General features: G+C 33.7%; 1 protein-coding gene across 3 annotated transcripts in view; it reads left to right on the top strand.

Moving 5' to 3' along the window:
- CSMD3 (CUB and Sushi multiple domains 3) overlaps positions 1–18,862 on the top strand; it is a gene marked incomplete at both ends in the record, with an annotated part of 1,233,164 nt that overhangs the window by 976,660 nt on the left and 237,642 nt on the right. For all 3 annotated transcript variants that reach the window (XM_080802411.1, XM_080802412.1, XM_080802413.1), the window contains 2 exons: positions 514–708; positions 18,369–18,485. In XM_080802411.1, coding sequence (XP_080658537.1) covers positions 514–708; positions 18,369–18,485 — 312 coding nt within the window. The remainder of the gene's footprint in view (positions 1–513; positions 709–18,368; positions 18,486–18,862) is intronic.

Below are 18,862 nucleotides of genomic sequence, written 5' to 3' on the forward strand. Positions count from 1 at the left end.
GTTCAGTCACACGGAATGAGTGTACATTATTTGGGAGAAGGACTTTATCTATTTATTTATTTATTATTGTTATTAGTCACCATACAGTACATCATTAGTTTTTGATGTAGTGTTCCATGATTCACTGTCTGCGTCTAACACACAGTGCCCCATGCAATACATAAAGCAATATTAAATAAGTAAGCCCTTCTTTTCTAAAATATTTTGAAATATTTATGCATGGATTATAGCACATAACAGTATATAGTAAACTATAAAACCTCTATGTTTGTACATTAGATACTAATCTTAATGAGAAGACCGGTGAAAAATTTTATATTCTTACTCATCAATATGAATTAGCAAAATATCAGGTATGATTATGGGCTACTTTGTACTTTGAGCCGTCAAACAGTAACAGAAGGGATTCTGGTACTTTCCCATCTGTTTAGAAGTATAAATGAAGAAATATTAAAGGATTCAAAGAAAATAGCATCCTAAAACAATTCATTTTATATCAACACTGTTTTTCAGCAAAACTTCGAGAGTCGTGCTTTGATCCAGGCAATATAATGAATGGCACCAGACTTGGAATGGATTATAAATTAGGGTCAACAGTCACCTATTACTGTGATGCTGGTTATGTTCTTCAAGGTTATTCGACACTCACCTGCATCATGGGAGATGATGGAAGACCTGGATGGAATAGAGCCTTACCAAGTTGTCATGGTAAGAACATTTTTTTTTTTTTTTGCTGAGTTTTTATTATTAGACAGAATCAGGAAACATTTAAAGCCATTTCTATATTTTTAAAATCAATCATTTTACATTCAAGCTACAAGTATGAAATAGGCCATGCAGAGACTTTATCAAGGATATTTAAATTGGATTCATTAAAGAAATGGTTTTGGAAAAGTGCTTATATTCCCAGGTGTCTCTAAAGCACTTCACACATTATTGTAAGTGAGCTCTCTGAGCATAAGAGTCTATTCTTTTGTTCTATTCTATGTTCAGGACTTAGAGGAGTGCCTAAAAAGATTAGGTGCTCAGAAGATATTGGTTGAGTAAATGAAGAATGAACACACTGAAAGTGACATTTCAATAAAATAGAGAAATGCAGAGATTTAAATATTACCAAGAATTGGTGAGAAATCTTTATCCAAACTACACATTTTTTCCCTAAAAATTAAGGTTGCCTATAAGTGAAAACTATGTTGAACCTGCTGAGGCAGCTCTAGCAGTGGAGGGAAGACTCAAGCACACAGTAAAATGGAGGAAGACCTAAAATTAGTTTCAGTAACAAAATATCAGACATGTAAGTTGCCATTTCTCTTACCATATCTGCCACAGCTGTAGGAGACCAGGGCATCAGATGCAGTTTGATGCAGGAAATGACAGTGATCATAGCCAAGAGAAGGCTACTGATCTTAGAAAAAAAAAAATAGGAAAAATATATTCAATAATACTGTTTTTGAGATTCAGGAAGTTATTGAAGAGGCACCAGAAACAGAGACATCACCCTCACATAGGGTATGGAATTTGCTAAGCTTTTAGCCATAGTAAATGAACAGCCCATTCAGAATTCTGAAGTCTGTCCAGTGAACTCAAGAGGGGAAACGGTAGGAGTCCCCAGCTAACAGTGAAGCAGGTTGTGATGATGATAATGATTCATGAATATATATTTCTGGATAAATACCAAGAGGATTTTCTAAAACAAAGACCAGTTTGCCAATTCATGGAACTAGTGACCTGTGGCCTTTCCAAAACCCATGTCTGAGTGTTAAGTAGGAAATCCAACACAGTAGTTTAAAAATTATTTAATGAAAAACAGGACATTCTAGAATAAAGCAATGTATAATTCAATCGTGGACCATGGAAATTTTTATTTCAAGCTTTTGAAGGTAGATTTTATAAATAAATAAAATAATGTTGCATGTTGAGAAATCATACGCTTGCCTGCAACTCTATAAGGATAGAGATATAGTGGGGAAAAAAACAGTTCAGTAAGGAGAGAGAAACAATGATATCACTGTGGAAAGTTACCACAGGCTTTGTAGTCAGCTGAATGATCCTAATGCATTGTACAAAATTGACATGAAGATGATATCATCTAGGGCAGATTTTCCATACTATGGGTCACCACCAGTGAGCCATAAAAGCCATTCACTGGGTTATAACCAACATTTTTATAATTGATATAATGTTGAATAAAATAAAATAATTAAAATAAAATAAAAGATAAATATATTAAAAAAGAGAAAAATATTATAATTCAAAGACCACAGAAAGGAGAAATATTATTTTCTGGGACTTTTTTCAGCTACATATAGAGAGATAAATAAAATACAATGAATATACCAGTGTGGTGTGTGTGTGTATATGTGCACGTATACATGTAAATGTATATGTGCATATTTGCAACAAAATAATGTATATTTCTTACTATGAATTTCAGTGAAAAAAAGCAACAATTTTGATCTTGATGATTAAAAGTATGTATTTTTGGTGTCTGTTGCACATAGTAATTCTTCCTCATTGTATAACATTTTCATGTATTATATGTGTATGGTTTCTGACTTACATGGGTTATTTAACCTTTCTAGAGCCTCTTATCTCTAAATGGGGGTAATTGAAATTCTTTACTGCAAAATGTTGTAATAAGAAATAAAGAAAAGGTACATATCTATTAAATGGTCATTCTGTTAATAACAGAACAGCCAATTAATTCTTGAATTGATGGTTTCATCTATCAGGAAAAAGGGAATAAAAGGAGAAATAATTACTTTGGATTTAATTTTGCCAAAGAGAAAAAATGAATTGATGACAGCAAAGTTTCTAGAAAGCTTAAGAGAAAGACTGATTATATCGTCTTAAAACTCAGAGCTATGCAAAAAAGAAATCTGTATATAGCCAGAAAATTCATTAAAATAACATAGAAAACTTCCAGGAGCCAGACAAGAAATAACCAAAATCCTGGCAGGGAAAACCAAAGGATAGATCAAAAGGATAGGCGTTAATCACCAGGATAAATTATTAAGTACATGGCTTTCAATGACTTAGCTGAAAAAGACAGGAGAACTGGAGTAGAGTATGCATTCACTAAGAATATGCCTCCCTAAAATAATCCTATTTCTTTCAAACAGGTTTCTATATTGATAGGCCATAGAAATATTAATTTCAGCATGGAATATTCCATAATATATACAAATGGTCCTTCCAAACCAAAAATATTTCATGGGATCAAATATAGCCTAGTTAAGTATATTTCATGTTGGTTGAATTGTCATATCTACAAACAAAACAGAGGGAAGAGTAGACCTGGTTTCAAATCTTTTTACTATATCTATGACCTCTAGTAAGCCAAACCTTGATTTTTAAATCTCTAAAACTGGATCATAGTTATTAATTTAATAGCTAATTGTGAAGATGCAATTAATTACAATCCATAGAGAGGGCCTAGTAAATTTCCTGGCAAATACTAGAATATTAATACATGTGATTTTCAAAGTGTTCTAAAAGAATCACAGCACTGGAAAACATGCATTGCACGTTGCATTGCATGTTATATTTAGTGGAATTAGTATATTTCTGTCATTTTAACATCAGTTAAATCTGATTTATTAATGTTCTTATATGGCTACATGTTTGCTTCTAAAAATTGCACAAATGTTTAGAATTTTTAAAAATTTCTTAAGAAAGAATAATCTTCACTACCAAGTGAGTTGGATATGACTACACTTCTACCCATAATGCCAAGATAGTATGGAAAACAGTTACTCTGTAAATACCTTAGGCTATTACAAAAAAAAAAAATTAAGATACATTCCTGTTAAAAATAGGACCACAACCGATAATTTCTAGTATAGAGAAGGATGAGAAAAAGGCTCATGTTTTAGAACTATATGTATTTAACTCTAAATAATGATTTTAAAAACAAGAGAAAACCTAAAATCAGCTATGTAACCTTACACAATTTATTTTGTGTACCTAAGCATGAGATAATATTGTATAATTTATAAGGTTGTTGGGAGAACTATATTAAATAACTTATTTAAAACATTTGTCTCTGGGGTTTCTGGCTGGCTCAGTTGGTAGAGCATGCAACTCTTAATCTTGGGGTCATGAGTTCAAGCCCCATATTGTGCCTAGAGCTTACTTAAAAAATATAAATGCATAAAACATAAAAATAAATAAAAAATACAGCATTTCGGTCTGAAGTTATTATTGTCTTATAATAAGGAGAACGTAATATATTTTAGTTTCTTGATCAGGTTCACACATATCTATTTGTTTTTCCTCATAGTAATTATACAGAAATCCAAAATATACAGAACTGTCTGACTTCCAGATTTAATAATTTAATACTTTGAAAGTCAAAATTAGTGGGTAAAGCATGTGTAATAGACCCAGAGGGTTTGTTGTTCATAAGGATACATTTTTTAATTAAGATAAATTTTAAATTTTTTATTGAAGTAAATTATACATGTGATATCTAAGAAAATAACATAATGTTGATTGCCATTTAAAGTATTTTAAAACAATGGTCACCTGCCCTACACTCCCATTTATTCTCCTATTCCTTAGCTGAGTCTTCTGTTAATTTCTATTTCTCCTCAATATCCCAGAATTAAGTTATTTTTGTGTATTTTAGCAATTGCCTTTGTCATACATTAATTTGCCTATGCCTCTATTTTTAATTTCATTCATGTTTGAGAATAAGATTGTCAGACTCTGCTGCTTTTCATGTTAAATCTTGCCCTGCAATAAAATATTGACTACTGTCTCTGAGAACATGGGCAGGAAATTTGGACTGACTGATAGGCTTTGTTTTAGGGTATTTAAATAGGGAGCTATTAGACTATAATCCCAAAGTACCAAAATAATGAAAGTTTTTTATTTTATTTTTTACATAAAAGTAAACACCAACATGACCATTCTTTTAAGCTCTTTAAATGCAATATTTTGCTTTTTCTTACAATGTTTTACTCAGGAAGACTATAAGTTCATAAAGTCTTATGCTATATATACCTTTTTTAGCATTCAATGCATTAATTTATACAAGCAGGCTCTCAGTAAATATTTTTAACCTGAACTAAACCCTAAGAATTTACAAAGTTTGTCTATTTTAGAAGATAGTTTTTTCTTTTTTTTTTTGTCATGTTTTAAGATTGTGTACATTTTAAATCTAAAAAAAAATATTTTCAAGAGCTTATGTTGGACACTGGGAGATTGTATTTGTCAGAAGTAGATCCAAAATGATAGCATCCTGGGGTAAGTCCTGCTCAGCGATGAGAAACCCTGGAGGTTTATCTCATGAGAATGTCACATGTATTAAATGATAGCAGAATAGCGTATCTGTACCTGCAATGCACTTTGTGATAAAAAAAAAAAAAGAGGGTGTTTGGAAAATAATATTTTCCTTGTTTATTTTTCATACTTTGAAAAGTATCTGTTGAAACTCTGTGTTACTTTAGTTATCTATGGACGTACTGGATTAAAGTCGAAGTCCTATTATTCTTATCCATAAAATGACTCAATCTTACGTAAAGGTAATGAAACACAACTTGTGACAGATTCCATATTTTTCCTTAATATTCATTATTTGATTTATTTCATCTAATGCTATTATAGTTGTTTACATAAACACACCTCTACACTGATCTAGGGCACTAGCTATTTCTTATCTCTTAGCCTCTCTCCTGACTAGTTTCTCTCTTTCCCTTATTTCCTGATAAAATCTCTCATGAACACAACAAAGTAATCTTTCAAAGATATGTCAGATTGGGGCTCCAGAGGGGCTCAGTTGGTTGAGCATCTGACTCTTGATTTTGACTCGGGTCATGGTCTCTGGGTCATGGGATCAAGCCCTGTGTTGGGCTCTGTGCTCAGCTTGGAGTCTATTTGGGATTCTCTCTTTCCCTCTCCCTCTGTCCTTTCCCCTGCTCACATGTTTGCTCTCTCTCTCCAAATAAATACACAAATAAACAAAATCTTTAAAAAATAAATAAATAAATAAAAACATATGTCAAATTATATCAAAATCCACCATTGGATTTCTAAGTCTGAGTTAACTCCACAGATATAATATGAAGTTCCTTAATTTGCCTATATATACTCTAACCTCTTTACTATTCTCCCTCTCTACTACACTCTTTGGGCCACAGATGCCTCCTAGATGTTTCTTGAAAGCACTAGTTCACACTTCTGCCTCAGGACTTTTGCACTTGCTGTCCTTTCTGTCTGAACGCTTTTCTGGCTGAAGCTCTCATATTTCCTTTAGGCATATTATCAGTGGAAAAACATTCCAATTTATCCTCCCCTTGCTCCCTAAAGCTTCCAGGATGGAATCAAATAAGTCAAAAGTTGAAATAGTAGGTCCTTGGTAAAGACATCTCTGGTGTGTGTAAAGCCCATTATTCTGGAGCCTTAGAACTTTGAAAGGTAAATCATTAAATTTGGGAGTACTAGCCATAGTACTAATACAATATTCTTAGTTGAGGTAAAATTGACATATTTGTTTCAGGTGTACAACATAATGATTTGATATTTGTATATATTGTGAGATGTTCACCACAATAAGTATAGTTAACATCCATCACTGTACAGTTTACGATTTCTTTCTTATGATAAGTAATTTTAAGATTTACTCTCTTAGTAACTCTCAAATATGCAAGACAGTATTATTAACTATATCATCATGCTATACCCATGACTTATTTATTTTATAACTGGACCAATGCATTATTCTTGATCTTTTCCACTAAGTCATACAGTGAGTGTGCAATTGACAGTTAATTATAATAATAAGACCCTAAGAATAACATATTTGGAGAAACTATTAGAGAGAATAGAAGAGATGGTATAATGCCTTCTTTTTTTTTATCAGGCATCAAAAGTACAATTATATGCCTGGTCCTGCACTAACTATGACTTCAATATGGTTCTTGCCTTTAGAGAATTTATAATCAGATGAGATAAGGACAAGTAAGGTCCATTGCTAGAAATAAAAACAGAGCTGCGAGCACAGCATGGCTGTGCATCTGACCTGGTTACAAAGAGAGATCAAGGAAGTCTTCCTTATGAAAGTGACACATGAGCTGAATCTTAATATAAATAAGGAGGAACCAGGTGAGGTACAAGACAGAAGGAGATGGTGCGTTTCACACCTAGGGTTTAGCATTTATAAACACGTAGAGGAAAGAGCAAACAGGGAAAGTAGATAGCATTTGAAGCAGCTCAACAAGAAAGCCCATAGAGAGGACTAATAAGAGATAATAACTTGTCTGTGCTGAGAAAAGCTTGAAGTTTTCTGCACATATTATTTTATGCCTTACTACAACTCCATGATTAGGGACTACTAATATTCTCATTTACAGATGAGGAAACCAAGACACAAAAACAGGTTCAGTCACTTGTTCAAAGTCACAGTTGCCTACCAGTCGTTTTGGAGTCCAGGCTTAATCACTGTCCTCTAGGCAGGCTGATTAATTCTACAAATGACCTTGCATTGATCTTTTTTATATCTCTGGAGCCTAACAGTTATGGCATATTTCAGGTGGTTAAATGTTTCATGAATGGATGCATGGCTTCAAAAATAAGTGGTGTGATTTTGGGTTCCCCATTTATTTCTGAAACCTTCCTCCAAGTTAAGTATAAGAATTAAGAAAAAGCAAATTCCTACCAATAACTAATAACTAATAAATGCATTTTTGCATTTCATTTGAAACACAACCTTATACAGAATGCAAATACCCTAACAGATACAGTCAATGTTAGTTCCTTTGAATATCTGCACCATTATTTTCAATCTCTTTGTTTCTCTCATGCTAATATAAGTCCTAGATTCTGGGGGTGGAAAAAAGATTATGTAACTCAGTCGCTGATGACTATAAGTCTGTCCAAAGTACGTACGCATGAGTGTTATGATTAGACATCCAGTAGTCATCTGGCACCATTCATTGTTCAACTTTCAACTCTATGTGGAATGATAAAGCTTTAAATAGTAATACTAAATAAATAAATAGCCCTCTTGCACTATCAACTGAAGAGAAAATTTGAGACAAACAAAATGAAAAATAAAAAGTTCATTTCATAATTGTACCTCTCCAACTTTACAGTTATCTCTCATTAGTAACATCATTTGACCTACTTTTAATTAAATCATATTGTTTTAGTGTATGAAGTAGCTAACTCAAGTTTTATTCCAAATCTTCTGCTTAAATGGCATGGTTTGCCTTGGGCTAATCTCTTATTCCAAATGTCCTTGAGGTTCATAGAATTTTTTTTGAGATTTAAAGCAAGTGTGAAGTCCCATTGCATTATAAATGAATATAGACATTATGTAATCTAATATACTGAGCCATTTAGCATTTGATGCCATTTAAATATGTGACATAATTAAAGTGTGTGGATGAAAGACTCATGAAACAAAGGCCTAGTGGTAAATTATTTCTGAGTATCACCAAATATCTGCCTTTCATTAGCTATACATAGGAATTTGTTCACAGACACAATATACAGATTATGTGTCAGAATCATGTTCTACAAAGAAGTATAATGTATTTCCTATTTTTTTAAGTAAGCTCTAAGGCTCAATAAGGGGCTTAAACTCATGACCCCAGATCAAGGGTCACATTCTCTACCAACTGAGTCAGACAGGCACCCCAAATGTATTTTCTATTTTAACAAATTTAAAGTAGTATTGAGATAAAACCAAAGCATGTTTTGTTTTCATATGGGGGGGGGTGGAATATTATTTAAAATGAAACTAGGAGGGAAACTAATGTGATTGAGCACCTGCTATTTCCAGACACTCTTACTGACATTATCACTCCAGTTGGCCTCCTGCATGCTAGTCTAGAGAATCATTAGCATTGTTATAAATAAATCCCTGCTGTTATGAATTCTGGAGCATCCTATGTCAAGTTCCCTATGTAAGAAGCAATCTGATTGCAAATCAATGCTTATAATTCAGAACATATTTTCTTGTGACCACTGACTTGGAGCTCCTATTTAAACAATTTTTATTTTCTCTGCCTTTGGCATCTCAGCCACTACACCATATCTCCAGATGGGTAGTTGCATGGCCTCTCATTGTGCGAAGAAACCCGTGTTCTCCACCACCATGTAGTTTTTATGTTTAAGTCAGACTTCAAACATGCCTCCCTAATGTGTTACCCTTTTTTACAGAAAAACAAAAAAATAATTTACTTATACAGAAAACTGAATCAGCCCACAGCTTTTCTCCTTACAGATAAAGAAAGTAAAGGATACAACAGTAACTATTTGGTCATGTTGAGAATCAAACTGTATTAAGTAAGGAATAGTATTAAGATAATAAGACAACAGTTCTAATGATAGCCAAATCTTCACTTCTATTGGAGAAACAAATATCCTACTAAAAAGTTCAACCCACAAAACCTGGAGAGAAAGAAAGCAGGTATATTATTGAATAAGCATATTTGGAATATAATGAACATTGCAGGCTGCTTTTGAAAGATGCTACAAAGACCAGACAGAATCTCATACAAATTTATAAAGAACCAATAACTCTTCTTTTATCTCCTTGAGAGACAAACTGATGTAACTTGTCTCTGTATACCTTGTGACTATACCTTGTAAGAAACCTTAGTGAATTTCTAAAGTATGTTTCTAGAAGACCAGCAGTCTTGCACTGTAAAATCAAAAGGTTGGGCTTATTATGGTTTAAAACAGACACCCTAAAGGAGGTTGCTGCTTCCTTCCCCTTTATTAAACACAAAAAATTTCATTTTACACTTATATTAAGCCAGTGAGCCTTTCACTTCAAGACATACACATTAAAAAAAAAAAAAAAAAGATAATACAGAGCTCTCTGTGCAAGAGGGAATTTGGTTCTTAATCCCAAAGCCCAAAACCACTCAGTTAGATTGAAATGTATGGGAGAGTTAGTGAGTAAATCTGAACCATATTGAGGTTCTAAATAGCTTCAAACCTAAGCCAACCCCAAGACGAGATATTTCTCCCCATGTTCCTAACCTGAGTTTTATGACTTTTCTGATTCAGGAAAGAACTGATCTGTCCTATTAGGAAGAGAGACAAAAGAGCAAGAAGGAAAGGGTTCTCCAATGCAACTAATATTTTCCGGATCTTCATAGGCAAAAGCAACAATTTCTGAGCCAAGCCCCCTTAAGGAAAAGAAAAGACAAAAAATTACAAATGTAAAAAGAGGTGATTTGGGAGGAATCTAATTAGAATAGGGTTTCTTTTTTGTGTGATGATGAGTCCTATCCTAGAATTATCTTTTTAGATGTATTAAATATAATAAAGCACACAGGCATGAAAGATAAACCAATTATATTGAAACACAGTTATTCAAGTACTTAAAATCTGTAACTGAAAAAACAAATTTTGATGTAATAATATATTGCTTCCTAATTATTGCCTTAAATTATAAGTTTTAGCAAATCTAATAACTACTTTGTGATAGGCATAAATAATATTTTGAGGTATCTGCAACAATTATAATATAATATAAAAACATCTATAATTCCTGTTGGTGATGAAGTGCCAGTGGTTTGCTGCCTATGTTTGAAATTAAGTGAAATGGTAAAATTCAGTTAGAAAAAAAAAATATCCATAAGAATTGAAAACTGTAAACATTTTTTTTCCCCATCCACATTCATGAAACAAGAAAAAAGAACCCCTGAGTTGTAAGGAAGAGAAGATGAGCCAATTTGTCTTCCTTTTCACTGTTAATATTGGCTCTTGTTTCCTCCTGGACTTTTAAAGGATAAAGAGTGTAGAGAATTAGAGGACCACGTCCACAGTGATTGTTAACTGCTGAGCACAGGGACTCCCAAGCCCCACTCCCCCGCACCTCCACCTTTTGAGACAATAGCTGAATTGAAGATGTAGGTCTCTGCCTTTGGGATGGAGGACTCTGCTCTTCATCCTTAGGAAAAATGAAGAGGAGAGGAAAATAAAAGCCAGGAGCTCCTCCTAGAGGGAACAATGCCCTGGGAGAATCCCTAAACGGCATTCCTCTCTCTCAAAGGAAGAGCTGGGCAGAAACACCAGGGAGGTTTCCTCCTGCCCTTTCTCTACACTTTGTATTCATTCCTGGGATTGATGAGATTAGTTCATCCTCCTAAGGCCTTTCTGAAACCTGCATTATATCACCTCCAGAAGAATCTGTGGGGTCAGAGAGTTGCTTGAATCATTTTATCTAGACTCACATCCTATAGCATATCTATCAGATGCTTCCTGTTCCAGTTCCAGTTTGAAATTTCCTCCCCTCCAAGGTGAGAAGTAAACAGGCAGTAAATAGTGAAGCTGGGATGAAACACTAGATCTTGAAGATTCCAAAGCTTTGGGTTTTACATAGCATTTACTATGCTACCCTAAGCAAATGGTTGGAAAAATCTGAGTTTTATATTCCATGTATTTAGTCAGCAGCAAGATAGTAATATACTGTATATTTTAGTTTTCTTAATACTTGTAACATATTTATTGAAAGCCATTATATAAACACACCACGCTTGACTCCGGAAGTATAAATAGTGTATAAAAAGGAAATGGAAACTTTGATTTAATAGATTTTTGGAGTTCAGAGATAGAGACAGACCCTATGTAAATAAATGACTTTATATAAAGTTGTAATTAAGTGTCCTGAATATCACGGAATGCTGTTATGATGGGACCCTCTGAACTAGTCTAGAAGACAGGGATGACTTCCCTGAGAAATCATGTTTGTGGAGCAATCAGGCAGGAGTAATAAATTGTCGCAGAGGATTTTTTTAAGTTCATTTTGTACTGATATATTAACTTATAAAATAATTTTTAAACAATAAAAGATTGCCATCACTTAAAGTCAATGAGTTGGAAATCAGAAACTAAGCAATGAAGAGGGATTTTACTTTTTACAAAACATCAACAATTCAACTAAAATCATTTTAAGAACTTGTCTTCCCATATACACTTTTCTACAAAATCATAGACTAGTGACTGCTAGGGACTTGGGAATATAGGGAATAGGGAGTGACTGCTTATGAATATAGGAATTCCTTTGGGGATGAGAGAAATATTCTAAAATTAGAGGGTTGGTTACACTACTTTGTGAATATGCTCTAAAAAAAACCCCACTCTACTGTGTATTTTAAAAGGGTGAATTTTATGGTATGTGAATTATACCTCAATCTTGAAAATGAGGTTGAGAGCGAGTGACATAGGCATCACAGATACTACCAACATCCTTACTATTAGTAGAATTTATATATGGTAGCATGGCAAATCTATCCAAGGAATATAGCTATTCATAGGTCTATGTCATAGTATGATTCTTCTTTCTTTAAGAACACACTCTGATGGAGAACACAGCTCATCAAGCACTGGGGCATGAAGGGAAGGCCTTCCGAGCTAGCAAAATCAAATGAGTGAGTTCGGGCAATCAGTGAGGTGACAGATGTAGAAGCTCATATGCTTCTAAGTTTACTTAGTGAGTGATTAAAATAGTTTACAAGCCACTGATTACAACATGGAGATGGATTTTTTTTTTTCTTAGTGTTAAACAGGAGTGTGGAATTTTACCACAAAATTAATTCACAAGTAATAAAGACTGATTTTTGTTTTTGTTTTTGTTTTTGTTTTTTAGGTGACAGATGAGGTAATAGGAAACTCATGGCAATATTAACTTTAGTTTTCCAGATAAATAAATGTGAATGTACCAGAACTAATGGAGAAGGAAATGAAAATCAAAATAAATAAGTTACTTAGAGTAACAGTTTATAATTTAAAGAAATAATTATTACCATTATGCTAGAATAGCCTTATTGGAGGCTTATCGTTTAAGATAAACAAAATGAAATGATTATACAGGAGACATGAAGAGAAGCATGAAATGAATGGCTGAAAGAAAAGGAGAAATGAATGGCTGAATAATTAGATTTTTTTTTTAAGCTAAGAACAAGGTTTTAAACAAAGGACAGAAGAAGCAATAGTAATTTTAATCTCAAAGTCAATATGGGAATATCAGTTGTCTGTATTATAAATTCAATTCCAGAGTTTAAGGGTTATGAAAGGACTTCTCTTAAAAAAAAAAAAAAGAAAGAAAGAAAAGAAAAGAAAGGGGTAATAAAAAGCTCAATGGGCAAAACAGCTTTCAAATACTTTCTAAACCAGGATTTTTGATTTGTGACATTCAATCAGGCTCTATCAGGGCATAAGTAATTTACTAGAAGTGGGCCAGCACTTTTGTAAGGTACAGCAGTTCTTTCAAACTGAAGGAGTCACAAGCTACATCTAGTAAATTATTGATTTAATATACCATATTGCTCTTTTGTGACCTACAAGAATTCATCACTTTTAAAAGTACCTAACTTGCTTTCTGAGAAAAATTTATATATTATGTAATAATTTTCATTATAGAGTATATTTGATAATAAATTAAGCATTACACAAGTGAAAAGACAGATTTGAAATTGAAAGTAGCTCAAGGCTGTGTTGCATGTATTACAAAGTCTCAAATATATGTGGATTCAAATAGTATCTCTTCCATAAAATTGGTTTGGGATTCTTCTATTTCACTTACTGGGAAGTTCCTTGTTCTTCCTCAGTCTTCCTCCTTCATCCCACACACATGATCAAACCGTAGGTGGGGAGTCCTTTTCAGTAAATGACTAGAAGTCTTGAAACTCAGTTGCAGACTCACCCTCTGATTTCCCTGGAAATACCACATCTGTCTACTGTGTATTTTACACTGCAAGAGTAAAACACACATACAGAGTATAGTTATAGTACAGGCACATTTTACTTATACAAATCAAGCCATATAAATTCATATATATATATATATATATGAATATATATATATATGAGAACAAGAAAAATCATACAAAATTAAACTATATGAGTGATGTCATTCACTCAATGAAGGTATGCTCCAGACTGATAAAATGTTAGCATGCATTTGCTACTGTAAAATGGTAGACGTGAGTTTGCTATTCTTTCAGTGAAACTCAGTATCCATGTGGCTGTCATGAGTTCTGTCACTGAATGTACTTCCAATGTTTGACATACATATGTTTAAATGTATTTAAATATCTTAAAATTTTTAAGTATCTTGAATTATTTAAATTTTTAAATATTTAAATATCTTATTTAAATAAGAATGTTTAAATACACATCTTTCACATAATGTTGTCTCTAAATGTAAAGCAACAGTGATTCCTAGTAACCAGAATATTTCAATCACAGAAAAAAAAAAAAGTAGGCTTATATGGATTTATTAAGAGAGGGTATGTCTCAATTCTGGCTGGGATTGAAGTGAATTTCTGGGGTAATTTAAACGAAATGAAATGTTTCTGTTATATGCGGACGATGGAACAGCATTTTACAGTAGCCTGCCTGGTCTTGCAAGGATAGTTCATTCAGTCATCCCACAGACACTTATGGAGAATATAATGTTTATCAGAATTGTTCTAGAAAGAGAAGAGAAATATGATAAGATTTGTCTGTTAGAAAAACCATTAGCAGTGGTAAGAACTTCTGGGGATGAGTGGAACTAGTTGTCTATTGGAAGAGGCCAAGTGAAAACTGTTGAGAATCTGGATTGTGGCAGTTACCGTGGCAGAGAGGAGAGAGAAACTGATGAGCTATGTAAGGGAACAACTAACAAATCGATGTATTGGACCCCAAGAGTCAGGGAAAGCGTGTCAAGAATAATAGTACTTGTAACAGGCTAAGTCTGACATTTTAAATCTTTAAAATACTTCAGCTCTATGTGCATACATAAAACAATTCTTTAGTACTACAAAATTATAATCAATTATAGGCAATAACATAAATGTGAGAATTATTGCCAAAGTGAGAGCACATTCTGGAATCATCAGTCTGGCATTTTGCAAAGTGTGTTCTAGGGAACATTGGTCCTGGGAGACATTACACTGAAAGTGTCCATGATCAAATAATTGTGTAAGTAGGAACATGACATTCCCCAGATCTTACTAAAGCATAAGTGAGGCCATATAGTGAAGAACTTGTTTTTTTTATCCATGTTTATTTCCCAAACTTTCTTAGCCATAAGTAAGTTTCTTCTCTTCTAATTAATGTGTTCTACAACAATGTTATTAAGCATAGATTTAAGAGGTAGTCAGATATATCAAATAAGTTATAATCAGGAACAGGTACAGATGAGTTCTTACATTTAATGCATTCCAAGGGATATGGGCTATTTAGAGAAACACAACAAGTATGACAAATGGCCCATAGGTACAATTCAAATGGGAAAAATAAGCATAGCATTCAGTTTTGGCTGGCTTCTGACTTCTACTGATTGCTAACAGAGCCAGAAAAAATAAAGGCTTCCCTTTCTGTACTACCAGTAAGATGAAATTAAAACAGGAGGAGAGAGTATAAAAAGCTTCTTGGAACCAATATTAGGAGAATTAGTAAAGTTGCTCTGGCTTAGTCATTATTGCATCTGATTTTTAGAAACATAGAACAGATTAAAATAAATCGCTATCTCAATGCACAGTTAATTTTCCCTTATTTATATTATCTCCACACTGCATAAAATAGTGTGTCACTATAGTATTCAATATAACTTATTATAAACTAGGACATGGTATAAGCACTGACCGGAAGAAACGTAAAATTATTGCTACTAGTCCAAATAACAGAATCTAACATAGTATTAATTACCCTAAGAACATATGATTATACTGCAACCTCATATATATTCACCAGTGGTTTAAAAAAAACTTCACCTTTTTTTATATTTATAAACGGTATTTTTTAAAAAGCTGTCTTAAATGTCCATTATGCAAAATAAAATGTAAAAAGCAAATTGAGACTGTCAGAGGCATATTAATGTGGGATGCAGAATGTTCATGACTAAGTCACAAAGCTGAACGTGAGGTAGAAGCTCTCATTTCTATTCATACTTCCCAAATATAAAAATAAGAATTACTGTCACAGGCACTCAAAGTATTGTAATTTTGGAGCACCTTAAAATCAGAACTAAAGTTCACATAAAACATACTACTCATTCTTGAATGATTCTCTCATCAGTAGTATTATCAGCGAAATAAAATTATCAGTGTTGAACTAAGAATGCACCTGACTACTGTAATCTCAAACAATAATGAGTGATGAGAGCAATGCATCTTTGGTTATCATCATCATTATCAATTTGTTGTTCTGTGGAGTTCTAATTTTAGTATGTTTAATTCTAGCTATTTATTGCCAATTTATAGAACATTAAAAGGCATAACATTCATTAGCCACCCAATGTAATACAAGATACTATTGGGGTTATATGTATGTGTTTTAAATATATTACTATATTTTAAACTCTGGCCAGGAATCCATCAAAGTGTTTACTTTTTCAAATGTCAGGACTCTTCTCGAGTCACCTAACACACCACTGACTGCATCCAGCTCTCTTTAAAAGGAAAATCCAGCATTAACTCCAATACACTTACAACATATAATTAAATCTATGCAATTCTAGTTTCCTTCAGTTCTTTTCTCGGGTCACAGAGGAGTGTCCCTGAAGTTTTCCAAAGCTAATCACTCAACTTTTGTTCTTGATCTTATCTTTTCCTAGAGTCTAGGTCTGCCTCTGATTTTCCCTTTGCAATGACTCCTTCATCCCTGTTAAAAGAAAACAACAATAACAAAAACTCAGCTTTCCACCTTTCCCTAAGTACTCCTTACATTCTCCTTTAGTTGATGATTGAGGTTCTGATTACTTCTGTATTTCTTTATAGACCACTTATTCTTTATCCAACTACAATCTAGCTACCATCTCTCTACTTCAAGGGTTAGCAAATTTTTTTTTTTTTTTTCCCCCTGTAAAGGGCCAGATAGTATTGTGGGATTTTGGCCACATAGGTCATGGTCACATACTCTTAGTTTTGTTTTGTAACTCTACGAATGTAAAAAACCTCATTTTGAGCTGGATTTGGTTGGCAGGCTGTAATTTACAGAAAGCTGCTCTAGGTGAAACTGCTGTATTAATGATACCAAAAATTCCCGTTTTGCTTGGGAGTCCTCTCTGCACAAGTTCAAAGCCAATTAAGGGATAGGCTGAAGGAAAGCAAACTGTTAGCTTTAATATGGATAAAAGCAGAGGAGCTCAAACAGTAGGCTTTCTAAGGCCACTACAGGTGTCCCTCAACAATCAGTCACTCTCTCACCAGACTCGCCCTGTAATACTTACACTGCAGAGGAGCAGACCAGCCAGTGGGCCCTTCAAGTAGAATGGCCGGGATCTGAAGTAAAGTAGAAATTCCCGTCCTGGGCTCACCAATGGGGAAGCTCATTCTATCTCAGAGAAATTAGGGGCGGGGCCAGGGGCCAGCACTTAGGCGGAATCCCTCCTTTAGAAAATCATGGACAGAGGGAGGACCCTGCTCTGTGACACTCCAGGTCGCCAAATCCACACAGACTCCTTTTTCATTTATTCCCACTTTGCAACACTTAACGCAGTTAAACACTTTAACTTCTTTTTCTCCCTTGGCTTCCAAGACACTATTTTCTCTGTTGCCACCCTCTATCTGATCCTAACCTTGGCGTTCCCCAGACCTCGTCTTTGGCCATCTTTTTTTCCACTCTGCATAGTTTTCTGGGTGATCTCATTCACTTAGAGAATATCAACTATCATCCTTATGTTTTCAGTACCTAAATCTGCCTCAGTAGCCCGGATCTGTCTCATAGCTCTGAACTGTAAAACCTAATGTAGTCCCCTATCTTGGGAACAGCAGAACCGTCATCTACATATTTGCCAGAAACATTGGTTTCACCTTCACCTTTCGTAGGAACATAGTACGTTTGGGGCTGAGGTAGCAAAAAACAATCTGACTCTGTACACCATCAGCAGTTCTTCTGATTCAAATAAAGTCTTATCAATGGATAAAGGTTGTTGAGAGTATTTTACTTAGATGAGTGGGTGAATGTATTGGTACAGCCGTCCCTGTCCCATGTATAAAAATACTTAATTTGGTGGCAGCATAATCAAGGTTGATTTTGAGTATCGTGTCAAAGCCTGGCCGTGAGTAAAACAGTTTCCCACCTGCATATGTAATTTCTCATCATTATAAAAAAGATGATTATCTTTACACTTTTATCATAAATGAAAGCAGGGCCACCATTATTACCTCTAGAGATAGTACCATTATGATACTATTATATTAACTTTATTTCTAAGAAGAGTGGATCTGAATACTTAAAATTTTATATGACCACAATTTATTTTTTAAAATATTTGACAATGGTGGATCTTGTTAAAAGATGGAAAGAAGTCCTACGCCTTAAAGTTCAAAAGCTATAATTTTATATCAAGAAAATATCCATAGTATGATTTTTTAAGGTCTTCTAAAAAATATATTTTTGTCATTTTTATTTCCTAGCACCCTGTGGAAGTCGTTCAACAGGTTCAGAAGGCACTGTTCTATCACCAAACTATCCCAAAAATTACAGTGTTGGACATAATTGTGTTTATTCTATAGCAGTTCCCAAGGAGTTTGGTAAGTAACATTCACCTCATCACGTAGTATTTCATTCCAGACATGCTTTATTTTCCACTACACGCTATTCAAAAATGTTAGTTTTTTAATGAAAATATTCACTATTCATAAAGTGCTTTACTCTGTAATTCTTTTTAGATAGTAGCTTCGTAATAATAAAATTTTGAGGTCATTTTACTCAATCTGAATTTATAGTCAAGTACACAGGTGAACAACAATATAAAAATGAAAACAGGATTGTTTTTAATTTTTAAAAATAAGTACATCCAGTAACCTTGCAAGTGCCTTCATTTTGGAATTACATAAAATGGGAAATTACCAGAGCATAAAGCAAAGTGTACTTTGCAAAAAATGCATAAAGTCAAATAAAGAACTAT

Source organism: Martes martes, assembly GCF_963455335.1.
Source record: "Martes martes genome assembly, chromosome: 4".
NCBI lineage: Eukaryota > Metazoa > Chordata > Mammalia > Carnivora > Mustelidae > Martes > Martes martes.